The sequence below is a fragment of the Canis lupus genome, unplaced genomic scaffold (assembly GCF_011100685.1).
Source record: "Canis lupus familiaris isolate Mischka breed German Shepherd unplaced genomic scaffold, alternate assembly UU_Cfam_GSD_1.0 chrUn_S1713H1907, whole genome shotgun sequence".
NCBI classification, from domain to species: Eukaryota; Metazoa; Chordata; class Mammalia; order Carnivora; family Canidae; genus Canis; species Canis lupus.
This window is the reverse complement of record NW_023330562.1, coordinates 25,031-40,621: the sequence shown is the minus strand read 5'-3', so window position 1 is coordinate 40,621 and position 15,591 is coordinate 25,031. Positions and strand designations below refer to the sequence as shown.

At 49.2% G+C, this 15,591-nt stretch overlaps 1 protein-coding gene and 1 long non-coding RNA gene across 3 annotated transcripts in view; both read left to right on the top strand.

Annotated features, from left to right (window-relative positions):
• LOC119878551 (kunitz-type protease inhibitor 2-like) overlaps positions 1 to 10,414 on the top strand; it is a 28,613-nt gene extending 18,199 nt beyond the window's left edge. The window contains exons 2-7 of one of the 2 annotated variants that reach the window (XM_038589171.1): positions 2,512 to 2,682; positions 5,443 to 5,502; positions 6,774 to 6,827; positions 7,413 to 7,574; positions 7,916 to 7,954; positions 9,746 to 10,414. In XM_038589171.1, coding sequence (XP_038445099.1) covers positions 2,512 to 2,682; positions 5,443 to 5,502; positions 6,774 to 6,827; positions 7,413 to 7,574; positions 7,916 to 7,954; positions 9,746 to 9,912 — 653 coding nt within the window. In that variant the 3' untranslated portion in view covers positions 9,913 to 10,414. Of the gene's footprint in view, positions 1 to 2,511; positions 2,683 to 5,442; positions 5,503 to 6,773; positions 6,828 to 7,412; positions 7,575 to 7,915; positions 7,955 to 9,718 lie in introns of both variants that reach the window. The other variant, XM_038589170.1, reaches the window with a different exon arrangement.
• A 536-nt stretch (positions 10,415 to 10,950) lies between these two features.
• On the top strand, positions 10,951 to 15,568 carry LOC119878550. The gene is made up of 3 exons (XR_005386996.1): positions 10,951 to 11,337; positions 11,648 to 11,851; positions 14,274 to 15,568. It is a non-coding gene; the product is annotated as an uncharacterized LOC119878550 (long non-coding RNA).
• Positions 15,569 to 15,591: the final 23 nt, after the last annotated feature.

Sequence of the window (15,591 nt, the reverse complement as noted above, 5' to 3'; positions counted from 1 at the left end):
CCTGATGCAGGACTCGATCCCGGATCCCGGGATCATGCCCTGAGCCGAAGGCAGAGGCTCAACCGCTGAGCCACCCAGGCATCCTCCATCTTGTCCTGGTAATAGCAGTGCTGCCTCAGACATTTGACAGCCAGTGTTGAGCAAATCGTACACCAGAGAACTCTTTTCCTACTGTGTTTTCTTTGGGCCTTGTTGACTGTATATTTTGTGACCTTTGGCACATTGTCAAAGGTATCTGCTCCAGGTGCACACTCAGCTGATTTTGGTTGATGTGTTATGGACAGGAGGTGCCCATATTTTTTTTAATTGCTTTATTAAAGTATTTACATATCATAAATTAGTTGTTTTAAGCATACAATCCAGTGATTTTTAGTACATTTACAGAGTTGTACAACCATCCCTGCAATCTAATTTTAGAATACTTCATCATCCCCAAAAGATCCTTGTGCCCATTTGCAGTCATCACCATCCCCCAACCCTCCAGCATCAGGCAAGCACTAACCTACTTCCTGCCTCTCTTGATTTGCCTTTTCTGGACATATTAAATGATTCTATTCATATGAAGTATCGTGATAAGGTACTTTTTAATTGGTGATTTAAAGAATGGTTGCTGGGATCCCTGGGTGGCGCAGCGGTTTGGCGCCTGCCTTTGGCCCAGGGCGCGATCCTGGAGACCCGGGATCGAGTCCCATGTCGGGCTCCCGGTGCATGGAGCCTGCTTCTCCCTCTGCCTATGTCTCTGCCTCTCTCTCTCTCTCTGTGACTATCATAAATAAATAAAAATAAAAAAAAAAAAATAAAGAATGGTTGCTTTCAAATTAACAAAATTTCTTACTTCAGAATATGCTTTTTCTGTACTAGTTACCTGTGATTTATTGGTGTGTGTGTGAGAGTTCCTTGAGGTTTTGCTCATTACTACAACCTTTTTTGTCTGTAGATCGATGTTTTATGGAACATTTGGTGTCATGCCCATTATTGTGATGTATTTTGGGAGAAATGAGATCTTGCCCTCTGCTTTAAGAAGCTATCCCATGGACAGCTTGGATGGCTCAGCGGTTTAGCACCGCCTTCAGTCCAGGGCGTGATCCTGGAGACCTGGGATCGAGTCCCACATGGGGCTCCCTGCATGGAGCCTGCTTCACCCTCTGCCTGTGTCTCTGCCTCTGTGTGTTTCTATGAATAAATAAATAAAATAATAATTTTAAAAAAGCTATCCCATAAGTTAGTGAGGTAAACCTAACATGAAAATAATTAGGAGTAAATGGCAGCATATAACCAAGTGTTGGGCTCTGGGGTACTTTTATTTGAGATGTTTATTGAGCACCCTTCTCAGATTAGAATGTACTTATGCCAGAAGATGGAGATGGATGGAGGTCAGGGGAATAGGAGAGGTGATGTGGACTCATGATCCCAGGAAGATGATGGGGTGCCCCTGGGCAGATGTTGAGTCATGTTTTCAGGTTGCTCCCTTTTCAACTTGCTTTCCATCCTCCTGATTCCTCCAGGAGAAAGTCTTATTTAGGTGCAGGTGATAGCTCCAGTACTTAGGCTTATCTCTACCTTTTTAAGAGAGAGGAGATATCTAGGCCTTTTGGAGGCAAATGTAGCTGGCTGGAATTTTAGAACATTTTTGTTTCCTTTGTACTAGAGTGGGGTCAGATTTGAGGGGACCTTGAAATCCAGGCCCCTCTTGGAATGCTCAGGTGGGAGCCATTACAAGTGCCAGAACAGAGGAATACCCTCAAGCTGCCTTTGGAGGCAGAGGACTAGAGTTAGGAGCTTCTTTCTGAGGTTCTTGTGGAAATTTGAGTGTGAAGTGGCTGACCTGGTCAAACAGTGGATGAGGAAGGTTAAGACACATCCTTCCACATGGCTCTTACATTGCCAGCTCTGGTCTTTCAGTGCTAAGTTCCCCCTTGGCGCCTGGCGTGATAGGCACATAACCCAGAAGGATCCTGAAGTCTGGTATGTTTTTTGCCTTTGCCATATTTCTACACTGGATGGTGTGTGTGTGTGTGTGTGTGTGTGTGTGTGTGTGTGTGTTTCAAGATTTTATTTATTTATTCATGAGACACACCCAGAGAGAGAGAGGCAGAGACATAGGCAGAGGGAGAAGCAGGCCCCATGCAGGGAGCCCGATGTGGGACTTGATCCTGGGAGTCCAGGATCACGCCCAGGGCCGAAGGCAGCCACTCAACTGCTAAGCCACCCAGACGTCCCAGGATGTGTTGTGTGTCTTTAGTAAATGGTGGCAGGGACAGAATGAACATACAACTGAAATACAGTTAAGTTGGGTGGGTTGGTATCATTGTTTTTAGAGTGATGTGTTTCTTTACTATAGGAGGAAGGAATCACTAAGCCTGATGGCAGCACTTTAGAAACGTCTCACAGAGAAGCTGTGCTGGGTCTTGGGGCTTGGGAAAACTGTGGGTTTCCTCCAATAGGTCTGTGCATCTTCTCTGTTGGCAGGATTGCCCTGCCAAGCCAACTGGTCTCTGTTTTGTGTTTTAGACTTTTGTCACGTTTCGAAGGTTGTGGGAAGATGCCGGGCCTCCTTCCCTAGGTGGTGGTACAATGTCACTGATGGATCCTGCCAGCAGTTTGTGTATGGTGGCTGTGAAGGGAATAAAAATAATTACATGACCAAGGAGGAGTGTCTTAAGAAATGTGCTGGTGTCACAGGTAAGAAAATGGTCCCTGGGGAAATGGTATGACTTAGAGACAGGTTTTTAACTGGAATGTGATGCCTTTTGCATTGTGCTCATTCTTCACGGCTGAAGCTGGGGGATGTTTTTAAAAAGCAGAAGAAACAGGCACAATTTGAAGGTCGCCCACACAGTGGTTTCACAGTGGTATCCTCCCTCCTCTTCCCAGAAAAGAGAGTAGGCCACAAGCTGGAGCTGGGGGAGGGGGACATGACTGTTTCTTCTCGACTTCCTTTCTCCCACTGCTAAGTGCCAGTCCCCCACAAGACCTGGCAGAGGAGAGTCCTCACAGCCACTCAGATAGGCTGCCCTTCCTGCTTCTGGGCATTTGGCTTATTTTTACCTCCAGGACAAATGATTTGAGGAGCTCATCCAGCCAGCCAAGGTGTGAGTCAAATTAAAACTAGAACATACTTTCTGGAATCTGTCCTCCCAGCCCTCACCTGTGAGGGATTCAGTGGAGTCAAGATAATGTTGACTTTGTGAATCTCATGGTTTATTTTATTTTATTTTTTTAAGATTTTATTTATTGGGATGCCTGGGTGGTTCACTGGTGAGCGTCTACCTTCACTCAGGGCGTGATCCTGGGGTTTTGGGATCGAGTCCCACATTGGGCTCCCTGTGAGGAGCCTGCTTCTCTCTTTGCCTGTGTCTCTGCCTCTTCATGTCTCTCATGAATAAATAAATAAAATCTTAAAAAGATTTTATTTATTTGACACAGAGCAAGCACGTGAGCACAAGCAGAGGGAGAAGGAGAAGCAGGTTGCTTGCTGAGCAAGAGCCCAATGCAGAGCTCCAACCCAGGGCCCCAGGATATTGACCTGAGCCGAAGACAGACACTTAACTTACTGAGCCACCCAGGCACCCTGAGAGCCTCAATGTTTAAATACGAACTTAAAAGCCGCACAAAAGTGTGCACTGGCTCTGAACTGAGCCCTGAGGGCCTCCTTGAGAGCTACACAGTGAGACGTTGTCCTTCCAAGTGTTCTAGAGACCCAAGAATTTGGCTAGCCAAAAAAGTTCATTGGTGACCTTCCCAACACTATTAGGTAGCTTTCTGCATCCTTTCTGGATGGCTTGGCATCCCTGTTCCAACTCTGGGTTATGATTCACTGGTGTCGTGCGTGCTGACCGCATGCCGCCAGCCCGTGCACCCCAGTCCAGCGACGAGCCCTGCATCCCTGTTGGGTTTTGTGTCTCCTCACTTACTGGCTATAAACTCTCTTAGCTTTGAGTTCTATGGACACAAATCCGATATGCTTATTAAAGTTCTACATGAAAAAAAAATAAAGTTCTACATAAAGAGGGGGAAACAACAGTGGTCTTGGCTGTGGCCCACAATGACAGGGCACCTTGGGGAACATTTTCTTGATCTCTGTGTGCCACTGCTCAGCAGACATTCAACAAGTATTTGGAGACCTCAGCTGGCTGGGTATTGTTTTGGGATCATACAGGCAAGTCCTTCAGCTTTTGGGGGCAATTGGCAACCTTAGCAGATGGTGACTGAGGAAAATACCACCTACTGTATGTATCTGTTGTCAGCGATGATCTGGCATGGGGGCAGGAATTAAAGGGAAATATTTTTGCAACCTTTTCTGTCCTTTCCCAGTCAACTCACTTGTAGCAAACGGACCTGCCTTTTTCTAGTTTCTCCTTATTTTTCAAGAAAATGGTTGAAATTTTAAGAACACAAGCAGTGAAGAGTGGGCATTCAGACAGGATGTTGCTACAAAGGGTCACGGGTTGTTGTGTTTTGCTGGGAGAAGGCAGACAACTGTCTCCCTAGAGGTGGTCCAGAGTCTCCGGGCCCAGAAAGCTCATTTGTTGGCACCCGAGTGTGGCTCCACTGCATGTCTGTTGAAGCATTCTCTCATGAGTCTGTGAGGAGAGCTAGAACTGCCAGAGCAGCCAGGCACTGGAGTCTTTTGCCAGCATATTCTCTCCGAAGCAGGCAACCTCTGTGGGAAGCCACATGATAATGAGGATGTCAGTTTATTAATTTGTAATGAGAACCAGCACTACCTAGGGGACCAGACACTTGGATCTCTGTGCCTGCTGTATCTTTAGTCCAGGTAGGCAGGCCTCTTAGCCGGGTTCCCAGAAGACTGCTTGATACAGAGAGGGGAGAAATATGGAGCTGGTTTGTGATAGCAATGTTTAATGGCACCAGGTTATGCCAGCCCCATGCCTCTGCACAGGGTCAGCAGGGAGGCAGGGGAGCCGGCTTCTTGTCCCTCCTGGACCCTGCCCATGCTTCCTTTTTTGTACTTCTTAACTGGCTAGCCTCTCCACCCTACCGTGTGTGTGTGTGTGTGTGTGAGAGAGAGATATAAAATATGTAGACCATAAAATTCACCTATATCCCACAGTTAGGTGGTATTCAGTACATTCGCACGACTTGCATACCTTTTTTAATTCATTAGGTGAGTAAATATAGCTAAAGAGATTATTTGGCCCTAGAAGTCATTCTGTCTTTTTAAAGTCCTTTCATACATCTTTACTCTCATTACCAGTGAGTGATCTTAGAGTTTAACCCACAAGGGCAATCTTGGTTCCCTATTTCCAAGTTCTAGCCGGCTTGTGGTCCAGCATGTACATTGAAGGACCCACATAAAGGAGAAATGGGAGTCACCGTGAGAGGCACACAGGCCCAGGGCTGCTCAGGGACCCTGCTTGTTTTGTTTCACCAGGCGTTTTTGAGGTGCACTTTCTCACTGTGTCATTTGTCCCCTTGTAGAGAACACTGTTGATGATCTGGCCACCAGCAGAAATGGAGCAGAGTCCTCTGTCCCCAGTGGTAGGTTCTGAAAACAGCGTCGGATGGAATGAGGGCCACGTGGACCATGAAAGTATAGTTGTAATTTGGGAGTAGTATAAGGGCTTCCACCTCCTGGTCTCTTTATTCCAAATTGTCAAACAGGGGCTCTGCTTCGGCTGCCAGCTTCTGGCTTCCCGCTGGCATCCTTACACTGGGGAGTTCACATTGTCCAGCGGACAAGAGGGCCGAGGTAGTCTGCAGTGCTTCTGGGCTGGCCTCTGCTTCCTCCTAGGGGACAAGGGATTGTGGATATTGCTGTTGCCTGTGGCTCAGGCCCCTTCCTTCTCTCTGGGCTGGCCTCAGGTCCCCTGGCCTCTTCTGTGCTGTCCTCACTGCCCCACCCCACCTCTCCTTGCCTGTTCTGTCTCCTTTGTTCTCTGTTCTCCATGCCATCCCCCTCCCTGCACTGAGTCCTCTGTCTTCTGCTGCCCCTGCTTCTGTTCCCACTGCAGTCCTTGATCCCGAGCTTTGTGTTAGCTTGCTTTGTAGTGCTGACAGCAGCTGCCCCATTCCTCCTTTATGCTTAAAGGACTCTGCATGCATCAGGAGCCTGGGGTGAGTTGTCCAGATGCACTGGCAAGTCCAGCCCAGCTTTCTGGAAGGCCATTGTCCAGGCAATGGGCTCTGCTGGGCAAGACCTGCTGTGGAGGGAGGGAATCTGCCCCTATTTCATTTGAGGACAGCCCCCCAGCCAGACAGTGGCTGTGCACCGCTGATTGCAGCCATGGCTTTGGGCGTCTGGTTCTGACATCTGTGCTCACGTGAGAGAGCATTTATTAGTTCAGTGGTTGGCTGGTTCATTAGTCACTTTCCAGTTCTGCTAGGCCCAGGGATCCTGTGTCCGTCCTGGTCACTGTTTATTCCCAAGCTGGCCTCCAAGGTTATCTGGAACCCTCAGGCCCTGGCTTGATATCTCTAGTTTCCATCCTGTTTTAGAAGAGTGAAGGGCCTCCTCACTATGTCCGAGAGTGAACGAGACTATCTTCCTCATCACCCCAGAACTGTGGCTGGGATTAGTTTCCATAATAACCCCTGAGGTGACAGGCAGGCCACCTCACCCAGTGTTCATTCCAGTGTGTGTGATAGAGCCCTTTAGGACTGGGAGGTAAAAACCTACCCATGGAGGGGACTCCACTCCCAGGTGCCAGGGTGTCTGTGTTCCCTCAGTGGGCCCTATTCATCTCTGCCCCAGCCAGGCTACATGGACTGTGTCCATCCCAGCCTCCCTGACTTGGATGTTTGTGTTTTAGTTTCCAGAAGGCAGGATTCTGATGACCTTTCCAGTGATATTTTCGACTACGAAGGTATAACTTTTAAAAAATATTTATGTATGGGAAAAACATGTTTCTTACTTACTTGGGAATTTAGACACCCTTGAGTATTTCCACTAAGGAAGTTGTAGAGCAGAGCTTCCTGACCCTTTCCCAGGTGATAGAACTCCCGGGGATGTCCCAGGGCAGCAGGGAGTGGATGTGCCACAGAGGCAGCAGGGAGGCTTTACTTTGGAGAGGCAGTATACTGTGTAGGCTCTGCTCTCACCAGCTGTATGGCTGTGGGCCGGTTGTTGGAGCTCTGCCTGCCAGGTACAAAGTGAGGGGCCTACGACAGATCTCTTAAGAGACCAAGTTAATACATGTAAAGTGCCTAGAGCAGAGCCTGACGTAGAGTGATCTCCTTCCCAATGGGGTCTGGCTGTAAAGAGGAAGATATTCAAAAACCTGAAGGAGTGTCAGGTGGGCCCGACTGGCCACATCTATAATTTACAAGTTCCTTTAGCAGAGAGCTGTTTCTCTATTAGCTGGCAGCAGTATGACTACTTGGGAACATTCCAGCTCCATTTCACGTCTGGGCCCTGCTAATTTGTACTCCATGGCTTGTGTCGCTCCCAGAGTACTGCACTGCCAAAGCAGTCACTGGGCCTTGCCGTGCATCCTTCCCACGCTGGTACTTCGATGTGGAGAAGAACTCTTGTGACAGCTTCATCTATGGAGGGTGCCGGGGCAATAAAAACAGCTATCTCTCCAAGGAGGAGTGCATGCACCGCTGCTTTGGTGAGCCCGCCTGATTCCTAAATGCAAGAAACTATGGTGGGTGGATGAGGCCTCTTGAGAGGACTCCGGTCCATTTCCCCACCTCTAAAATGAAGGCCTTGGCAGTGCTATCATTTGGACTCCAGCACTCTCTGGCTCCCTTGTGGGGATGAGGTGTGATTTGGGCTTGGCTGTTGCACAGGTGTGCCCTAGGTCCCCACCAGAGTGGCAAGGCCTTGGAACCCTCAGAAGAGCTGGAAGATGTCCAGAAAGAGCCTCCTGTGAACACCTCGTTGGTGGCAGCTCTGGAGGGCAGGGAGGGGAACTGTGAGCTGACCTGAGGGTTGTATATTCTTTTTCAGGCAAGCAGTTGTACTCTGTTCTACCCCATGGCACTAAAGGTAAGAGGCCTCTGGCCCTCCTCCACCTGCCTTCCCTGACTAAGCTCAGCTGCGTTTTTGCAGGCTTATGTTGTCTCTGACACATAATCCTTCACTATAAACATCTTTTCGGTTGAAAATCCTGTTTCTGCACGAGAATGGTCAGGCAGCTTGGAACATATGGTAAATGTTTGTCCCACCATGCAGTATAATAGGGGCTGGAGGGAGGCAATCTCCACCCAGGCAGCCCTGGGGTGACTGGAGGACGAGCTCTACTGTTAGGCTTGTGGGGTCTGCTGCACACAGACCTGAGACTGGCTCAAGACTTATTTAAGTTTTTAAAAAAGATTTATTTATTTATTTATTTATTTATTTATTTATTTATTTATTCATTCATTCATTCATTCATTCATTCATTCATGAGACACACACACACACACACACACACACACACAGGTAGAGACACAGGCAGAGGGAGAAGCCAGGCTCCATGCAGGGTGCCCGACGTGGGACTCTATCCAGGGTCTCCAGGATCATGCCGTGGGCTGAAGGCAGCGCTAAACCACTGAGCCACCTGGACTGCCCCTGGCTCAAGGTTTAGAGGGAACTTCTGTGCCGTGGGTTGTGTTGAGTTGGTCCTGGGTGACAGGAAGTTGGATAGCCCTTGCTGTGTGTGGGCAGAGCGAGGCAGGGCCAGTGCTGTTGTCCCCAAGCAGTCTGGTCTGACAAGAGGCCTCCTCTCGCTTTTGTTTCTGATTCTGACCTTGAGTCATGGATGATAGTGTTTGCACAAAGGACCGGCCATACTGGTTTGGCCTCTTTCCACCTATTTCCCTATTCAGAAGCCCAGACCTGGTTTGCGTGACTGCTCTATTTTAGAGGAGGAGCAAAGCTAGAATCTAGTTTGCCAGGCCTGGCGCAGAAAGCATCCTCGTTCTGGAGGGCTGGGGGTAGGGAAAGAACTGCTCCTGTCAATTCTGTAGCCAAACGGGGCAAGGAGCCAAGTAGCTGCTGCAGGAGGCCACATTCTTTAGGTGGAACCCTACCCACCTGATGGAAAGGATCTTAGCTGACCAGTGAGATCGTAGTGGGGCAATCACTGTTAAATTTACCTGGGCAGGGCAGCCCCGGTGGCGCAGCGGTTTGTCATCGCCTGCAGCCTGGGGTGTGATCCTGGAGACCTGGGATCGAGTCCCACATCGGGCTTCCTACATGGAGCCTGCTTCTCCCTCTGCCTGTGTCTCTGCCTCTCTCTCGCTCTCTCTGAATGAATAAATAAATAAATCTTTAAAAAAAAAATTTACCTGGGCAATTAAGAGCACGAGGTCCTCTCCTGGCACCGCTGCGAACACACCCTTGCCTCCTCCCTTACTTCATTCTGCAGGCGGCGGCCGCCCTGGCTACTGCAGGGCAGCATCTTCTCTGGCTGGTCAGTGTGCTGTGTGAACACAAAACCTTGGGGTTTTATGTTTACGCAAGAACCAGGGGTGTGTACTTTTTACGTCCTGGTACACATTTTGTGGCTTGGGATTCCTGCACAGTTTGCCCCTGAGAGGTGGAAATAGAGTTGAAGTGGGATTTTCTTTTTGCTCCAAAAGCGAACACAGATAGCCACTCGGTGCACATACTGCAGTGCCTCCTTTTCTTAGTCACCTGCTTCTCAAGACCATAGGGACTCCTTGATGACTTCCCGGTGGGCAGTGCCCCTTCTCTAGACCCTCCCAGCCTGGGGTCGGGCTGCCAGTGCTCGCCCCCGCACCAGCCGGGGTACTCCTCGTCCTGCAGGTTCTGAGGCCCTTCTCTCCTCTCCAGTGGTGGTCCTGGTGGGGCTGTTCTTGATGGTCCTCATCGTCTTGCTGGGGGCCTCCGTGGTCTGCCTAATCAGGGTGGCGCGGAGGAGCCAGGAGCGCACCCTCCGCACCGTCTGGAGCTCTGGGGACGACAAGGAGCAGCTGGTGAAGAACACCTACGTCCTGTGAAGGCCCTGCCAGCCAGATGTCACCCTTCCTCAGGACTCCCTGTTGACGAAGAGAACCTGGGAAGGGAGGGGACACAAGTGTCGAATGTGTGTGTGCTTTTTAAAATAGAGTGATTGGATTGTATTTGTGCGATCATTAGGGCTCCGGGTCTGTTTGTTACTCCAGAAGGTAAGAGGGCTGCTTCCTGCTCTCCCAGCTGGGTCTGCTTTGGGACCCTCTTGGAGGAGGGCTCTGCCCCAGACCAGAGTCAGCTACTCTTCGGTTTAGTTCTTCACTCCAGGTATTGGTTTTCTTTGCTTACATTGAATCCTGTAGCATCCATTCCCATTACAAAAGTAATGTAATAGTTTCCTTTGATTTGTGGTTTTGTTGTTTGTTTGTTTTTTAAATAAGTGGAAACAAAAGTTTTTTTTATTAGGATTCTGAAAGGAAGAGAAAAAATGTACAAGTTTAATAAAAAGAGCCTTCCCTTTAAAATAAATTTCAGCAAGTGCTTGCTTTCTTTATGGGATTGCTGATTTAAACTCTGCCAAAATTAACACACAACACTATGTGAGATGTCCCATTGTAGAAAAAAATCTCATCTTTCAGATCTTTTTGAATGAATATCTTACATTGCAACTGAGTGCCCGTAAATAAATTTTCACCAAACAACACTTAGCCTTACCACCTTCAGGAATCTCTGGCATTTCCTTCTATGTCACGTTTGATAAATTCTAGCCATATCCCACTGAATTGGTTTTTGCTTTGTTGCTGTTGTTTACTTATTTATTTAATTTTTTAAAAAAGATTTATTCATTCATGGGAGACATAGGTAGAGGGAGGAGCAGTTTCCCTGTGGGTAGTCTGACACAGGGCTCAATCCTAGGACCCTGGGATCATGAGCTGAAGGCAGCCGTTTAACTGACTGAGCCAGCCAGGCACCCCTATTGTTTAAATAATGACCCAGGGATCCCTGGGTGGCGCAGCGGTTTGGTGCCTGCCTTTGGCCCAGGGTGCGATCCTGGAGACCGAGGATCGAATCCTACGTCGGGCTCCTGGTGCATGGAGCCTGCTTCTCCCTCTGCCTATGTCTCTGCCTCTCTCTCTCTCTCTGTGTGTGTGACTATCATAAATAAATAAAAATTTAAAAAAAAAATAATAATAATGACCCAATGTGGACTAACCCATACCTTGAAACACTGCCTTTTAGGATGCAGGAGGATTGGAGTGAGGATGCATCCTGTCCAGGGGAAGACCGAAAACTTCCTGAGATTGGGGTGGCAAAATGACCAGTCATTTTGGCATCTGTGACTGTCCTCTCTCCCCTCTCCCCGCAGTTCTACAGTCTTCCTCAGGTCTCCCACCTGCCTCTGCAGTGAAATGGGGACAGGATACCTCCTGGCTGAAATTGGCCTCCAAGCTTGGCTGCAATTCTGCCTACCTGTGGGTGTTCCCTTCCTGTCTCTAGACTCTGGAAGCCCTTCTTTTCTTTCTCCCCATTGTCCAAACATGTAGTCCTGAACATGGAACAGCATTGGGGGAACCCATGGGATCAGCCAGGCAGCCTGGGGCCTCCACTAGCATAGGTGGGGAAGCTGGCAAGGCCTCCGTCCTTCACCCTTCCTAGAAAACCCCTCAGGCCAGAAAGATCACATTTTGTGTATTGGGGAAGAGACATGCATCCCAATCCCATAGGGCTTAGAAAACTATTCCAGAGGCAAGTTGGACAAATATCTCATGTCCTCCTTTGCAGCCTTCCTCATTTATGGGAGACATTGCTCAGGGATTCTGGCCCTCCCTGCCAAGCCTTCTAGGCAACCTGGCAATCTGGCCTCAGAGACGATGGTGAGCAGATGAAAGCTGCCTGCTATATCCCAGATAGATCAAGACCCAGTTCTGCGAGAGCCTTTGGTCCAGAAAAAGGCACCAGGAAGAGACTCTCCACCCACCATTCCAGGTGTGCAGCAGTGAGCGGATCACTCAGCTCCTTTGAATGTCCCATTTCCTCACCTGTACTCTGGGTGAGCATGAGGGTTATGTGAGATCATAGGTGCTGGGTCGACGAAGGGAAATGCTCAGCAAGGGAACCTCCTTCAGGGGGCTGGTGTCCACCTCTGCCTACTTGTCTGTCAGTAGCTGGCAGCTCTCCTTTGTACCCTCATGTGGGACCCTATGTGGGACCTCAGGCCTAGTGATGCCTCTGGCTGAGCAGGGGGCCTTTCTCTACCTACTCAAGAGTTCTTTCTCCATAACTTAATGTGAAAAAAAAAGTGGATTTTATTTTCATTTTTAAAGATTTTATGTCCTCTCTATACCCAGTGTGGGACTTGAACTCACGACCCCAAGATCAAGAGTCGCAAGCTTCACTGACTGAGCCAATGAAGTGCCCCTGTGCTGGGATTTTAAAAGAAATGGTTGGGAATCACTTTAATTTTGCAGTAGGAAGATCAAGTGACTTCTCTTAACACCATCAAGGCCATTTGAACTTTAGGTTTTTCATATAGTGTACCTTTGTGTTTCCGGTGCAGAAGTCATGCTGACTCCCTTCTGCCAAAATGTGTCCCACTTGTCTCATGGTTTGGAGGCCCCGTGGCCTGCTGGCTCCTGGCTGACCGACTGACTGCCTTGGACCTTTGGACCCTGCCTGCCAGTGGTGTCTCACTGTGTGCGATGCTTTTCCAGGCTGTGGTGCTGCCATTCATGTCTGGCCAGCCAGCTCCTGTGTCACCACTGTGGCCCTTGAAACTAAACTGCCTGTTTGGGACTTTCTGAACCATTTATGGGCTAACAGTGGTGCTCCTTTGGAAAGGCTGCCCAACAGTGGGCCAGTAGCCAAGGTATTCAGTGGCCATTTCACAGCCTTTGTCATCCTCAGGCTGCTCATATCATGTAGAGGTGGAGTGGGCTTTTAAAAAGTCCATTCAACAAAGACCTGTCATTGTCCCCTCCACACGCTTCAGTAAAGAGTTTGTTTGTTCAGGGGACATGCCTGTCCCTAGAAAGGGGTTATTTCTAGGCCATCTCCTGGGTAACGGTCAGGTCAAAGGGGTTGGGAGCTACATTAGGCTATTTTGAAAATTTGGGATTCTTTCTTCCTCATTTCTGTGTGATGCATCTTTCTCCCCTCTAGTGTCAAGTCCAGGCCCACCTAATTGGTGCACCCTCTGGGTGGCAGGCTGACCGGAAGGGGCCTCAGGGATTTTGAGCCTGCCTGGATACTTCCTTGGACTGGTACTGGTCCTACATTATGAAGATAGTGATCACTGGGTTGTTGAGTGCCCTGCTTGCCAAGTCTCCCTGCAGTGATCCATATGGTGTCTGTAACAATGAACATTTACATGTGACCCTCCCAAACAGAAGGTCTGGGTGTGAGTAGGTGATAGAAGAGGTGCAGCTGTACCTGCTGGGATGGGACACCCTCAGGGAAGGAACACTTCAGATCCTGGACAGTAGGAGGTGCCACTAGGGCTCTGTCGTTTAAATCCAGCACTACAATCTGCCAATCTCCTAGTGCCCTGAGCCCTGCACCTGGCAGTGTGGCCTGTCAACATGGTCAGTCCCAGACAATTCTGCTGTGCCCGGTGCCATCAGTGGCAGCTCCTCAATGTGGGCCCTACCCTAGACATTTACAAACACATGGACCTGCACAGCCTTGTTCCAGTCTATGATAAAACTTGCACAGCCTTGTTCCAGTCTGTATGATAAAAATCACACTTCTGAGGCCCAAGCAACCCCGGGCTATGCCATACATGGATGGTGGTTGAGGCTGCAACTATTCAGTGGCACTGCCCATGTGGTGGTCCAAGACCAGCTTGACAAATCCTGAACTGCAGTGCCCTGTGCCCCAGTATTCTATGTGCTTGCAGGTGGAAAAGAATGAGCCACAGTGTCTCCCCATTGGGCATGAGGGTTGCTTTGGGGCCTTGTAATTATTGGTAATGATACCGAAGAGCCACAGGTCAGCCTGAAGTCCCTTGTGTGGGTCCTAATGGATTATAGACTAGTCTTAGACTACATCCTGGCTGTCTGCAGGATGCCTGTTCCTACACAGCTGGAAAGCTCCAGGACCCTGGCCAGCAGGTTGGTGTCTTAGCAGGACTCACTGCTCCTTGGAGTCCTGTTCCTGGGTCACTTTAATTAAATGCTGTCTGAGAGGAATTGAATGAATTCGCTCTCAAGCTCTGTTAGATTTATCAGAGTGGCATTCTTGTGTGAAAATTCACCGGGGTGGCAGGACGGCTGGATTGTTGGCAGAGATAGTCATCCAGGGGGGTCTGTCATGCTATCAGGAATCTTGGGTGCGCCAAAAATATGTGACCCTGACCACTGCTTACCTTGGCAGTCTCTCAGGGTTGGTTGTATTTTTTTTTTTTTTTAAGATTTTATTTATTCATGAGAGACACAGGCAGAGGGAGAAGCAGACCCCATACAGGGAGCCTGATGAGGGACTCGATCCCGGAACTCCAGGATCACACCTGGGCAGAAGGCAGGTACTAAACCGCTGAGCCACCCGGGGCTGCCCTCCGGGTTGGGTTTGCAGCGAGCACCTAGAGGGATGAGAGAGTGGCTCCCTGTGGGACAAAGCAGGCTTGCCTGCTTCTTACTATAAAGGGCCAGGTCTCCAGAGCTCATGTCCTGCTCCTGTGGTACAACCCATTGCCCCCATGGGGCAGAGGGAACCAACCTGCTGATGCTTAAGCTGCTTGCTGGGAGTAAGAAAGCTCTGCCTCTGACCCAGGAATCTCAAGGCCTCTGCCAGCATTTTGGAAACAGTTACCAGCTAACTTGTTAACTTGCAAATAGAGTGAAATAAAATCCCAGACACAACAGTCAGTTGGGTGGTGGCCAAGTTTGGCTTTCTGTAGCCGGGCTGTCAGCCCCTTAGCATGCCCCCAAAGGGGGGCCCATCAAGAAGTTCTGATCATTAGTGTTCCAGAATGCCCAGGGCCAGTGCCACACTTCAGTCTTGGGACAGAGGAAACTGAGTCCCTACGTACTGTGCACTTAAAGTCATCCATCTCCTGGGACATGGTTAAGTTCAAAGAAAACGTTTTCGTATAGGGATTATGATGTTTATAGGACCAGGGTGCTCTGTTCAGGTAAACTTCAGGACAGAGATGAAAGTAGGCCTTGCAGCAGTGCTTTTTCCTCATGTGTAGGGGTGCAGGATGCCCGTGGAAGGCTGTGCCCCAGCCACCCACTCCTTGGTCCTACCCCATCTTGGCTTCCCTAGCCACTGAAGTTGGCATCCAGCAATCTCCTCCTAAATTGCAGAGATTAAGTAAAAACTTCAGGGTTGGAGTGACCCTCCAAAGAATGTCTGCTGTGAAACATTAGAGAAAGAGAAAGCCAGTCTAGTAGTGAATGGCAGTATTGCAGGCCAGTTGGGAACACAAGTCCCTTCTTCCTACAAAGAAGGCGTTGCTTAGGACCAAGTCAATGAGGAAGCAAGCAGAGGAGGGCAGAGGCATTACCAGTCAGGGGCAGGCAGGGCCTGGGGAGGGACAGAAGCTCTTGTCCCTGCGCCTGGTGGCACCTAGATGAGTACTGAACAGCAGGGGGTGTTTTCTGAAGAGCAGAAGGCTGGACATACTTAGGCCCTCACACCATCTTCTCATTAAGCATCTTGGGTTCACCTTCTCAGCTCTAATCTGGCCTCCATTTGTTTTTTGTTTTTTTAGATTTTATTTATTCACG